At 39.6% G+C, this 14,446-nt stretch overlaps 1 protein-coding gene across 2 annotated transcripts in view; it reads left to right on the top strand.

The window, feature by feature from the left end:
* The first annotated feature begins 7,344 nt into the window (after nt 1–7,344).
* The window catches only part of UTP20 (UTP20 small subunit processome component), a 92,895-nt gene continuing 85,793 nt past the window's right edge, over nt 7,345–14,446 (top strand). For both annotated transcript variants that reach the window (XM_014736768.3, XM_001496795.6), the window contains exons 1-5: nt 7,345–7,596; nt 8,525–8,605; nt 11,834–11,900; nt 12,020–12,152; nt 13,054–13,242. In XM_014736768.3, coding sequence (XP_014592254.1) covers nt 7,552–7,596; nt 8,525–8,605; nt 11,834–11,900; nt 12,020–12,152; nt 13,054–13,242 — 515 coding nt within the window. In that variant the 5' untranslated portion in view covers nt 7,345–7,551. The remainder of the gene's footprint in view (nt 7,597–8,524; nt 8,606–11,833; nt 11,901–12,019; nt 12,153–13,053; nt 13,243–14,446) is intronic.

The raw sequence follows: 14,446 nt of genomic DNA on the forward strand, positions 1-14,446 counted from the left end.
AGATCCAAATTTCCTTGGTTTTCTAGTGTTAATGAGATTCTGGTCCTACATCCTCTTGGAGTCCCCAGGATTCAAGAGCAGAGTGTTGTCTTTCTAGAACCTATCTCAGGTAGCCATGAAGTTCTCCAAAGGATTTTGGGTTTAGAAGGAGAAGGAGTTAAGAGAAGATGCAATTTTTAAAAATTAATAGGCTCTATTTTTGGAGCAATTTTAAGTTTACAGAAAAATCAAACAAAGTATAGAGAATCCCCACATATCCACTTATCCTCCCCACACAATTTCCCTCATTAACATCTTGCATTAGTGTGGTATATTTGTTACAATGGATAGACCAGTGTTGATATATTAACTAAAGTCTAAGTTTACACTGTTTGTATCGTACTGTTCTATGGATATTGACAAATGCATAATGTCATGTATCCACCATTCAGTATCATACAGAATAGTTTCATTGCTCTAAAAGCACCCCATGTGCTTCACCTATTGTCTCTCCCTTCCCTATCACCCAGCTCTGGCAACCACTGATCTTTTTACTGTCTCTATAGTTTTGCCTTTTCCAGAAGGTCAAATAGTTGGAGTCATACAGTATGTAGCCTTTTCATATTGGCTTCTTTCATTTAACAATACACATTTAAGTTTCTTCCATGTTTTTTCATAACCTGATAGCTCATTCATTTTTACTGCTGGATAATATTCTATTGTCTGGATGCACCATAGTTTGTTTATTTATTCACCCATTAAAGGACATCTTGGTTGCTTCTAAGTTTTGGCAATTATGAATAAAGCCATTATAAACATCTGTGTGCAGGTTTTTGTATGGATATAAGTTTTTAATTCATTTAGATAAATACCTAGGAGGGTGATTGCTGGATTCTATGATAAGCCCAGGAAACTGTCTTCCAAAATGCTTGTGCTATTTTGCATTCTCACCAGCAATGAATAAGAGTTCCTGTTGCTTCCTATCCTCTCCAACAGTTGATATTGTCAGTGTTTTGGAGTTTAGCCAATGTATTAGGTTGTAGCAGTATCTCATTGTTATTTTAATTTGCAATTCTCTAATGACATACGATGTTGAGTCTCTTTTCATATGCTTATTTGCCATCTGTATATCTTCTTTGGTGAGTTGTCTGTTCAGATCTTTCGCCTATTTTTTAATCGAGTTGTTGGGGTTTTGTTGTTGTTGTTGAGTTTTAAGCGTTGTTTGCATATTTTGGATACAAGTCTTGTCAGATATGAGTGTTACAAATATTTTTCCCAGTTTGTGATTTGTTTTTTCATTCTCTTAAGATGCATTTTTAAGTGTACCTCTAAAGGTATTCTATCACCCAGATCAAAGAGTGGTATGTAAGAAACTGAGAAACCCCATCCCCCACCTCCCCCACTAATATTGAAAACGTACCATTGTATGTATGTAAGATGTTCTGGGAGCAACTCTAATAATTCTTTGACTTCACATAAGCAACATTTAAAGCATGTATGTGTACATTACTTCTTTTGATGCAGGATTAATTTCACAAAGTCACATAGCTGAGTAACCCTCCTGGGGTTAGAATCCAGGTTTTCTGACTCCTGGTCTGATATTCCTTCCAATCCATCACACTGACTCCTATCATCAAGATTTTGTATTTGATTTTTTTGATTCTTACTCACCCTATAAATATCTATGTTCAGAGGAAGGCTTAAGTTTCCAGTCTTGTTTATCAGCAACATAAAAATTTTAAATTAGCTATTCAGGTATTGTTTAGGTTGCAAATGACAGAACCCAATTCAAACTGGCTTAAGCACAAAAGAGAGAATTAATAAACTAAGGTAACTGAAAAGTCCAAGGACTGGATGGATTCAGTGGCTCAAATAAATTAATCAATCAGTCTCTCTCTCTCGGTTCTATTTTCCTTTGCATAGACTGATTCTCAGACAGACCTCTCCATGAAGTAACAATAATGGCCACCAACCGCTTCAGGTTCCTACTATCTTGGCAAATCCAAGAAAAAGAAGTGCCTCTTTCTCTATAGGTCTCAAGAAAGTTCCAGGTGGTGCTCTTGGCCCAGTTTGGGACACACGCCCATCTCTGAAGCAGTTACTTGGCTAAAGAAAGACAGCCCAGATGCTGTTTCCAGAGGAAGAAAGAACAAATACAGTCAAGAAATCTACCACAACAGCCAAGCATTTATTTCTCTAAATCTGTCCCTCCTAGTTCATACTATTAAGCTGTAGGGCAGTAAAAAGTACTTAACTTGAAGTTAGAAGACCCAATTCAAATCGCACCACCACTTAGCAGCTCTCCAAGTATAAGCTCTCAGATCTCTCACACTTACAGTGAGGACAGTACACCCTACCTCATAGATATGGGTAGGAGAATTAAATAATCATAATAGCAAACACTAATATAAAGACTAAACAGTCAGAATAGTAAACACTTTCTATAGCACATGCTATGTGCCGATGTTTGAAGTGCTTTAACATACATTGAGTGAGTGATTCTCAAACTTGAGCCTGCATCAGAAGCACCTGGAGAGCTTGTGAAAGCACAGATTACTGGTGCCAACCCCCAGAGTTTCTGATGCACCCCCAGAGTTTCTCAGGTTTGGGGCGGGGCCTGAGAATTTGCATTTCCATCAAGTTCCCATAGGGTGCTGATGTTGCTGGTTGGGGACCACACTTTGAGAATCAACATACTAGGTCACTGGCTCCTTATTACAAGCCCATAAGAGACACTCATACTCCCCCTAATTTTGGGGGTGAGTAAACTGAGGTTGACATAGCAGTGGTAGAGCAAGGGTGTGAGCCTGGGAGGCCTGGCAGCAGAGTCCAAGCTCACCTCTCCTTCAAAGAAGCAGCTATGATGCTACCATCAAGACAAAAACCAACGCAGATGCAATGATAGAACCAAGGCGAGAGCAGGAAAATGGCGAGGGGGAGAGAAATCCAAACTGTGGGACCCCTTATCCTGGTTAAAGAAGACATCAACAGTCTAGTTAAGGATAGAAATAAAGAGTAGAAATCACGAAAATGGATATGTACAAATATGCAGATGTTTAAATTGTTCAAAAAGCAGGTTAATTTAAGGTATCCTCTGACATCTCTTAAAAGAAAATAAGGAGTTTAAAGTTCATGACAGAAATAATGCAAAAGGTGTATGAAAATGAGGAAGGAAAACAAGCTGAACACAGAAGGCGATGGTGTATGTGTGTGTGCGTGTGTGTGTGCATGCATGTACATGCATGTGTTTCAGGGGGTGGGGAAGGGTGTTACAAATATTTTAACACCAACTGAAAAACTGCACCAACTTTCCTGTAAAAAGTTGAGTCACTCACTGCATTAAAAATAAAAAGCAGCAGGAGCAGCAGGAGCAACGATGATCTGCTCTCTGCAAAAGGCATGTTGAAAACTGAAGACAAGAACGGCCGTTGGTTTGAGGAAGAGGTTAATGCAGGGGCTGCCCATTGAAATGCCTACAGGGGCCAGGTGGATACTTAAATCAGTGTAGGACAGTGGGGAGTGGTGTAGACAGAGGCAAAGGGGCTGCCACTACTCAACTCCAGGGGATTGCTGCTTTTCAGAATGTGGGCCCAGTGTTGTGGATTTTTTTATCTGGATTTTCACCTGAAATCTTCGGACTTTTAACAAATTAAAATATTTTAAGAATATTGTAAACAAAACATACGAGGGGGCTACACTGGGTTTGTGAGGCCACCAGTTTGCCATTTCTGATCTAAAGTCTCTGATGCCTGAGCTTTAAACAAAGGAAAGGAGAATGGAAGCTCAAAGGTCTCAGGGCCAAAAAAGTGGTCACATAATTGAAAAGAAACAATCATAATAGTAATTAACGTTTATATAGCTCTGTATAGGCTACAAGAGACGAGCTGCATTATCTCAAAGGATCTCCTTACCAAACAGTAAGTGAAAAGGCAGATTTGGTTCTTACGCCTATTTTAAAGATGAGGAAACTGAGGCTCAGAGATTAAGTCACTAGTCCAGTTATCAGCTAATACATGGAAAATTCTAGAAATGGGACCCAGGTGTTCTTCTGAATCCAAACTCCATGTTCTTGCTGTCTCCCAGTTTACACACAACTGTGAGCAGTACAAAGTTCTCTCAAGAAGGGAATCATCTTTCGATCAGCTAACTTACTACCATAATTAAGAGTTACTAAAATATCCTCCTTGGCCCACTCTTTCTTCTTTTCACTTCACTCCCCTCTATTGATTTGAGGTCTCACTTCCTTCCCACCTTGTTCTGCTCTGGTTTGATATGTTGTATCCTTTGAGCCCCTTTCTAGACAAGACCATGCCACCAGCCAGACCTGTCCCCTTCCTGACCATCACATATAATATTTTAGTTCATCTTTCAACAGCCTTGGATTACTGTTGTCCCCACTTTATAGATAAGGAAACCAAGGTTCTCTCCACCTCTGAGTTTCACTCTGTCCCTTACATTTTCCTTTTTACTAGCCCAAGGATACTAAGGATGATAGCAATGTCCTTGCCAAGATGTGGCTTTGAATTAGCAACTGAAAATAACCAAATTTGAACTCAACTATTTTGAACCTTTTTGTATACTGTTCCCTCCTTTTTATACTACTCTCTCTACCTAGATAACACCATTCATGTCCATGCTTCTCCCTTGCCTGGATAACGTCTATCCATCTTCCAGGTCTCAGCTTAAACTTCCACCCAGAAGCCTTCTCTGGATTCCACTTCCATTTCTATTCTGGGTAAACTCCTAGTATGCTCTTATTGTCCCCTGGGCTTGAAACTGCAGTGGAATAGGAACTAAGGAAACAAAGATTAAAAAGTAAAACTTAAAGGAGTTCCCAATCTAGCTGAAGAAGGAAAGAATGAAGGAATTATGTGAATAAGTTTCCTGGCTGGAATGGATGGGAAAGGCAGAACCATTATGGAAAAAGGAAATAGAGAATGGCATGGGGATATTCAAGGCCTTGGCAGAGAGGGCAAAGGCTGGGGGAAAAGAGACGTTCATAAGTAAACAGTGGTATTTTTCATATTGAAAAGAGTGGTGCATTTTCAAACAGTGGTGCTGCATTAAGGTACTCCATAGAACCTCAGACACTTAGCTTTGGGAGAGACCTTAAAAATCACGTGGTACAATCGACATCCTATGTAGGAATTATATTATTTTTGAGTTTGTTAGGATTAAACAAAGTATCATATGCATTGTTAATTCAACAAACATTCATTAAACAACTCAAGTTCAAGGGATGCGCTGGCGATACAAAGTTGGAAAAGTACATGGTTTCTGCTTTTAAGGAACTTGGCGGTAGCCAGATAGCAGAGGATAAATGGTCACCTATTTGTCCATTCAGCAAATATTTATTCCATGTACTACATGCCAACACAATATCTTGCAAGACTGGTATTATTCTTACTTTCATTTAATAAATCAGGAAGCTGGGTCTCAAAAAGGTTAAATAATAGTCAAAGGTCATGCAGTTATGGTACCTGGCACCATTCTAAGAACCTTTCATCCATTAGCTTGTTTACTCCGCTCAACAGCCTCCTTTGGTACACATACTTTTGTTACCTCCATTTTACATACAAGGAAATGATGCTCATAGAGGTTAAGGAACTTCCCCAAGTCAAACACTAATAAATGGCACAGCTAGAATTCAAACCTGGGCAATCTGGTTCCAGCATCCATGCTGTTAACCACCATGTTATATTGATAAATTGTTAAGCAGAGTTGTCAATATATGAGAATCATATAATGAGTAACAATGCAATTTGTAACTTGAAAGTGTCAGTTCTCTTGGTGTCCTTGATTTTCATTTTTCTCTCCACTCTTTACTGTCCCATTAACTCCATCACCAAAAATAAATAACAGAGAAGGAAAAGAACACAGTTATCTGGGGGTGATTGTAGCAGTAGATTGGGAACATTGCTTAGAGTCGGGGCTCTTACCTTCAGATAGATGCAGACTTCTAACTCTCTGAAATCATCTACACATTTTAGTGTGAATGAGCTTATTTGCATTTTTCTGAGGAGAAGGTCTACGTTTTTCTTAGACTTCTTTAAGGGATGTGTGATCCATCAAGGCAAAGAACCACCTAAAGAAAAAAAAACCCAAAAGCCAATTAGCCTACTGGAAGCCAGCCAAACATTGGACACGTCTACATTTTATCATTAAAGGATAAAATCCATAAGCGCTATGGAGCCATTAAAAATATTTGCAACAACCGCATGATGACATAGAAAAATGTTGATGTTGTAATGTTAGTTACAATACAAAAGTGTTACGTCTACTTCACTTCTTCACCTGGTTCCCTCCTCGATCCATGCGTATTTCACCTTCTTTCCTCCACAATGGACAGTGCTTGTCAGGGTCACCAGTGTCCTTCATCTTGCTAGATCCAACACTTCTCTATCCCTAGCTTTCAGTATAGTTGGCCACAGGCTCCTCATCTGTGTCAAGACTAGTCTGTTTCTACCTCACTGGCTCTCTCCCAGTCACCTTCCTGGCCACTGCTAAATGTTGGAGAACTCCAAGTTTCAAATTGGGTCCTCTTCTCTTCTTCATCCTTTTCATCACTCTCTCCCTAAACAGTCTCGTCCAGTTCCATGGCTTTAAATACTTCATACTTTCAGCAGTTGTGTTTTTAAGATATTTAAGTCACACTTCCAGCCCTGACCTCTATGCTGTGCTCTAGGCAGGAATGTATTTAATTGTCTACTTAACATCTCTCCTTGGCTATCTAAGATGTAAGTACCTCAGACTAAATATTCCCAAAGAGAATTATTATTAACGTTATTAGGGTCTTCTTTAGCTCACAGTGCTTAGCCCATAGTAGACTCTCAAGAAATATTTGGTGAATGAATAAGTGAAATACACACAATTGTTTGTGCAATTATGCTTACCAACATGACATTAGAGTGGTAGGGAAAACAAAATGTTAACAGTGGTTATGCATGAAATCATAAGATTTTTCTTTAAAATTCCTTTTCTATTTCTCAATTTTAGTTAGAACCTAGTGGTTAAGAATCAGAATTCGGAGTTGAGTGACCCTGTCAGGCTGCCACTTACCAGTTAAACATCCTTGCTTTCTTCCTGTGTTAAAGGGGCTTTAAAATATGTACGTCATTTATGTTTGTTTAGCATTCAAAACGTGCTTTACTGTGAAATTACGGATGTAAAGAGCTTTGCATGGTGGAGGGTACACAGCGAAGGGCAGCGATTGCTAGCTGACAATAATTACAGGTATTTTTTTTCTTTTAGAATAAAAATGTACACATTTTTCACAAATCTTTACTGACGGGAGTAAACACAACAGACACGCCCGGCCAGGGGCTCCAGGTCTCCAGCCGGCTCCCCGGCGAGTGCGCCTGCTCCGTCCGCCTCTTCCGCCCACGTGACCAGCTTAGGCTCCTCCCGGTCTTCAAGATGGCGGCGCCCAGGGCGTCCGGCTGCACGTGAGAAAGAGTCTGGGGACCTGGGAATCAGAAAGTGCAAGAGTGTGAGCCAGTTTCTTCTCCCTACCGTCGGTTACATCCCTTCGACCCTTCCCTAGGTCCTCGCGGCCGCTGCCTGTCTGCAGCCATGAAGACAAAGCCCGTTTCCCACAAGACTGAGAACACGTACCGGGTGAGCGAGGGCACTTGGGCCGGGAACCGTGGGTCCCTGCTGCCTCGCCCATGGGACCTGCTCTGAGCGGGACTCCTGGCGCTACAGTGTTCCGGGCCGAGCGTGAGTCACTTGCCTGGAGGCTCTGACAAACGAGGGAGACCCTCCTGGTATAGTAAACACGGGGTGGGGAAAGAAGGCTGGACAGCAGATTTCGCCCATGCTTTATGGGGTCTGGCCTCCCTGGGAATTCTCTTTAGTACAGAGTTAAATTCATTATCACAGACTGATTGCTTAGGAGCTGTTCTTACCCGCTCTTTTATCCTTAAAGACCAAATTGGGGGCGGGCCTGCCGGAGGAGGTAAGTGATTTCCAGCTACTGGCTAAGACACCACTTTCTCTGTTTGCCCATCGAAGGATTCTTTGTTACGCTACCACCGTAGGTCTGTATATATTTTCAAAAACTGTTGTTGCAGCGACTTAACCAGATCCCTATGCTTGTAGCGGGTTGTGAAACCTAACAGTAGATCTATGGAGGTTCAATGCCAGCTTTCACCTTTGGCCACCACAGTCTAGTATGTAACTTTTATTGGAAGTGACGTAACTGAAAGACTTATGCAAATATATTCATAGAAGTATTTGATATCTTTCTATGATAGTGCAGTGCATTTAAGACTATATCTTTCAGTTTTTTTTACACTTTTGTGATTCATCCGTGATGTCTACTTTTAGTTTCAAAACACAATTATACATTTTATGATTGATTGAAAATACAAGTCTGAAATTGCTAGCAAAACATGCTATTATTTGTACTGATAGTACATGAGGAGGCTTATTGAAGCTTTAAACTTTCTACTTCACAAGGAAATTAGCATTCAAACAGATATTCAAGATGTGATAAGTATTAAGTGATGATGTATCTTAAATATGCTCTCCCTGCCCCGCACAGTTTCTTACGTTTGCTGAACGACTGGGGAATGTGAATATTGATATTATTCACCGGATTGATAGAACTGCAAGCTATGAAGAGGTAAGAGAATGTTGTATTAGCCAGTCTTCGAGTATTCGTAGTTGGTTTTTAGTCTCTCCTCTTAGTAGAAGTGAATTGTTTTTCAAGCCATTCCTTTATGACCATGAAATGCATTAGACCTGTGCTGTCTAATACAGTAGCCATACATGGCAAATTAGATTTAAATGAAAGTAAATTAAAAATTCCAGTGCTCAGTAGCCATATGTGGCTCGTTGCTGCCATATTGGCCAAGTGCAGATATGGAACATTTCCATCATCGCAGGAAGTTCTGTTGGGTGATGATGTGTTAGACAGTTGACTTGATACTCAGGTAACTTCTCTGATTCCAGCCTCTCCCTTTTCTGTGTGCATTCCAAGCACTGCTACAGATCCATATTCCTGAAGCTACAATTTTAAAGAGATTTTGAGCAAGTCACTTTCTTGGGGCTTAGTTTCCTCCAGTATAAAAAGAAAGAGGGCAGACTACATAATTTCTTCCAGTTCTAACCACCCTTTAACTCAGTCACACCTCCAGTCAAAACTCTTGCTTTTTCTTTGTCAAGTCATTATTTTTCTGCTATCCTTTTAAGGTCCTGTATAGTATCCCTTTAATTTAGAGATTCAATGTCAGTTCTTACTGTTCTTGACTTGGCTCTAGTCAGACTCTGCTCACTGTCTGTTTGAATGCCTTGTCTCCAGTGTGTGAGTTCAGCGTGTTAAGTGATGTTGTCCAGATAAGCACGTAATGCTTTGGGAACTCATAGTGAAGGGAGCCTAACCTAAATTCTTTAGGGGTGTAAGGTGGTTTATCAAAAAAGGTAATGTAGACAAAGTGATACCTGAAATGAGTCTTGTTGTTTGTATAGGTTTTAGCATGGCAAAGAGGACAGGGAAGGTTGAGGGAGAAGCCTGTATAAAGGGACAGAGGCTAGGGAATGCATGTCACATTCAAGAATCTGCAAAGCGGTTCAGTGTGGTTATAACTGTGTGTAGACTGTGTGTGTTGATGGTGACTGGGATGGGGGAAGGGGGTAGCTGGTGAGAAATAAAGCTAAAGAGATAGTCAAGGATCATAAAGGGCTTCATATGTGAAGCTAAGTTTGGATTTTATCCTGAAACTATGGGATCTCATTCTAGGATTGTAAGGCAGGGGAACGAGTGACATGATCAGTTTTAAGTTTAGATCTCTCTGGCTTTAGTGTGGAGCAAAGAGCAGGGCTGGAGTCAAGGCAACCAGTTGTGAGGATTTAGTAGTCATCTAAGTACGAAATGGTTATGGTAGCCACAGTCAAGATGGAAAGAAGGGAAGGATTCCAGAGATATTAAAGAAGTAGAGTGAATAGGACTTGTGACCTGCTGGAAATGCAAGGAGGAAGGGAATGGAGTTAAGCTTTTGGTCCCAACAACTGGGTGGTTGAGGACATCATTTAATCAGTATAGATTTATAGAAGGAGAGCACAAGGTTGGTTCCGTTTGGAGCTCATTGAGTTTTTGATATACCTGTGGCTATCCAAATGCTGGTGTCCAAAAGACATTTGGACATATGGATCTGGAGGAGTACAAGTGACTTTGGAGGTGGAATTACTGATTTAGCATTCAGTATGTGGTTTATAGTTTAAGCCACAGGAGAGGTTGAAAGTACTAAGAGGTAGAATGTTAAGTTAGTAGAGAAGAGAGCTTAGGATGGGATCTGGGGCTGGATGCTCTAGAAAGGCCTCAATGCCATGTCTATTGACCGGGGCTTATTGGTCTTAGTTGTCCTAATGGCCTCTTATTCTTCAATAAGCTAGACTAGACTTCGTTTCATGATGGCAGAATCTTTCCAAGAGAGCAAAAGCAGAAGGTACAAAGCGTCTTAAAGCCTCACTTTGGCAGTTGCAGGATCACTTCCATTGCACGTTATTGGTCAAAGCAAGTCACAAGGCCAGGCCAGATTCAAGGCGTGAGGAAATAGACTCTGTCTCTTTGTGGTAGGGGCTGCAAGTCACATTGCAAAGGGGCAGGGACCTAGTCTATCACAAATGGCTGACGTGTACCACTCACTGTGCTGGGCTAGGAAAGCCTTCTACATTTAGGTTTTAAACTGTTGGGTGTATTTCCCGTCTGCCTTAAGAGACACTGAAAAACGCTTAGTGAGATTCTGTTTCCTTCTCTCTATTCTGCCTGTTGATTTTATTTCATTTTTATTTGTTGAAGATTTCCAAAGCACAATTTAAGGGTTTACCTTTTTTTGAGATTGTAGATTTGGTGTGCTGTTTGTATGTGCCTATGTATTTTTACCCTCTCTCTCCATATATGTATACAAATACACATGCATACATACATATATACATGTGTAGTAATAATTTATTGATCTTACCTTTCAAAGTACAAAGTAATATATACTGTGTTAACAAGCCAAACAACATAATGGTGAACTTAGACAAACCTGTTATCTCACCCTTCCCACCCCTCATGGCCAAGGAAACTAATGCTGACAGTTAGTATATATGTATTCTTCTGTACTTTCTCTCTAATATGTACTAACATTTATAGAAGTCTTTTTTTAAAAGAAAAATTGGTTTCTACCATGTACTTCACAATGTAACTTGCTTTTATCACTTTGGGGGTATATCATCAACATCCTTCTAATTCAGTGTAGATATAGCTCTTTTTAATAGCTGTATAATGTACTTTAATGTATAGAGACATGAGTTACACCAACCGTTTTCCTATTGTTGGCTATTTAGGCTGTTTTATATTTTCCTTCCACTATAGTACAGCTGAATAAACATCTTTATGTTGTGTGTGCAAATTTTATAAGAAATATCTCCAAAAAGGGAATTGCTGGGTCAAAGGGCATGCCTGTTTTTAATTTTAATAGAAATGCCAGATTACTTCCCCACAAAGTTGTAGCCATTCTTATTTCCAAAAAGCAGAATGAAAGAACTGTAAGACTCAGCACATTTTTCTGGGCCTAAAATTGTAAAAAACAGAAAAAAATATTTTCCTTATTGTGACTATTGCATAGGTTTTAGAGAAGTATTTGCTACAACCAAATCAACAAAATATCATTTTTATAAATCGTCTGCCCATATTGTACCTGATTGCTTTTTTAAGTTAGTTAATGCCCTTTTTAAAAATAAAAATGTTCTAAGTTTTTAAATTCTTGACTATCATTATTATCTTAAGATATTAATATGTCATTATTCTTGTTTACTTTGATCATAGTTGTGTTGTCTGATTAATGGACTGCTTTAATCTTGGCAGGAAGTTGAAACCTACTTTTTTGAGAGTCTGCTGAAATGGAGAGAATTAAACCTTACGGAACACTTTGGTATTTTCTGTTTTGTTTCTATTTTATTCACCCATCATTTGCATTATATATGGTCAAAACAACTAAACAGTGGTGTGATAGAAAAGCAGAACATACTCTTTTTTTTTTTTTCCACCCAGGGAAATTTTACAAAGAAGTTATTGACAAATGCCAGTCATTCAATCAGCTGGTTTATCATCAGAACGAGATAGTTCAGAGTTTGAAGACTCACCTGCAAATCAAGAACAGTTATGCCTATCAGCCGCTTTTGGAGTAAGTAACATGTTGAGAGAAAGCTCGATGACATTTATCTGAATTTTAGGAAAGGTTATGCCTTATATACATATGCCTTATATACATACAATGTTATATACATTATATGTATTTGTGATCTGGTATTTGTAATTTAGAAACAAGAATTTACCTTTTCTGTTAGATCAAAATATTAGTACATTACCATAAAGCAGAATTTTAGGGGTATACTTTTTTGTTTTTGTTTTATACTTTTAAGAGCACCCCATTTTTCTTTGACACTATAGGAATGATTGACCATAACTTGTGATGGAATGCAGCTTCTTGCCATGGCCTGATTTCTTTGCTGAACTCTTTTATTTTGCTGAGGAAACTTGGCCCTAAACTAACATCTGTGCCCATCTTCCTCCACTTTACCTGTGAGATGCCTGCCGCAGCATGGCCTGATAAGTGGTACTTAGGTCCGTGCCCAGGATCCAAACCAGCAAGCCCCTGGGCTGCTGAACCAGAGCTGGCAAAGTTAACCGGTTAAGCTACATATTGGGCTGGCCCCAACTCTTTTTTTTTTTTTGGTGAGGAAAATTGTCTCTCAGCTAACATCTGTGCCAGTCTTCCTCAATTTTGTATGTGGGGCACCGCCACAGCATGGCTTGATGAACAGTGTGTAGGTCTGCACCTGAGATCCAAACTTGCATAACCTGGCTCGCCAAAGTGGAGTACATGAACTTAACCACTACACCATTGGGCCAGCCCTTTTGCTGAACTCTTAAAATGTGAAAAAATTTATAGATCTCTTGAGACTTGTTTTGGAAGATTGAATTAATCCTGTCATCATAGACATCATTTGTGAAATAGATTTGCAGTCTTTGTTTTTTGATCTATATGTCTCCAAATCAGTTACTTCTACTTATTTTTAATCCAGTTTGGTTGTACAGTTGGCACGAGATCTGCAGACAGACTTCTATCCACATTTTCAGGATTTTTTCCTGACTATCACCTCGATCCTGGAGACTCAGGACACCGAGTTATTAGAATGGGCTTTCACCTCGCTATCATATCTTTACAAGTACCTGTGGAGACTGATGGTGAAGGACATGTCCAGTATATACAGGTGACCCCTTTCTCTCTCTAATACGGGGTTGGGTTTTTTTTGCTTTTAAATTTTATTTATAATTCAGTGCTCTTTAGTAAATTTATAAAGTTGTGCAACCATCACCACAATTAAGAACATTTCCATTATCCTCAAAAGATTTCTCATGCCTGTTTACAGTCAGTCCTGCTCCCTATCTGCTTCAGATTTTAGAGTGAAAGAAATATACGTATGTTGACTATTCAAGATTGCCTCTGTGAAAACAACTGTGTGCTTGAGGCCCCTAAGAAGAATGATCCTCCTCAATAGTGAGATTTTTTCAGCATTTAAGTTTTGTAAAGTTCTATTTTTTTGTCAAGGGTTGTCTTTATTGATCCTGACAACCAAGATTTCTGACTCTCACCTTGCATTTAGTTAAGACATGCATTATACCTGTGATATGTACCTCCTGATGTGGCTGCCTGACTCTCATGTGTTCTCTAATTGCCTTTTCCCGGCTTGTGACTCCAAACTACCTTTCCAGCTCAAACTCTACTTCTGTATACAAAGTTGGTTCTCCAGCCAAAGCAGCCACAGTCTGTTCTGCCACTCTGTGTTGACCTGACCTTGTCTTAACTCAAGCTATAGAAATCATACCACCACCATCAAAGCCTGGCTTGGCTTCTATAACCTCCACAAACATTTCCAGGCTCCTTGGCCCAAGTGAAAGCTTTGTACTCTGAACGCCTGTGGCCTTCTATACTACTTATACTTCACAACTCCTGTTATACTTGTTTGTTCATAGTGTAATAATGTCCGCTACAAACCTGGAAACTCTTCAAGAACCCCGTCTTAAATATCTGCATTTCCCCAGCCCCTGACATACTTACTACGCCAAAAGAGATGCTCAGCGTTTTTGAGCAAATGTGGACAGAGAAAGAGAATGAATTCTGTAGTAGCTTTTTGTTTAAAGTAAGGGAAAGATTGTTTATAATCTGTTTCAATCTGGGATTTGGTGGAAGTTTCCAGTTTATGTCCTGATTATTTCTACATACTTTAATTGCTACAGGAAAACATAAGATTAACCTTTCTCCCCTACTCCCAGTATAGGTGTGGGTATGGATAAGACTAGATTTTGTTTTTGTACCACCCCCCTTCACCCTACTCTCCTTTGAACAAACAATGAAAGAGGAATATTTTTCCAGCCTTCTCTATGAAGCTTTTGGTAAAATGTATTGGAAACCAA

The sequence above is a fragment of the Equus caballus genome, chromosome 28, assembly GCF_041296265.1.
Source record: "Equus caballus isolate H_3958 breed thoroughbred chromosome 28, TB-T2T, whole genome shotgun sequence".
NCBI lineage: Eukaryota > Metazoa > Chordata > Mammalia > Perissodactyla > Equidae > Equus > Equus caballus.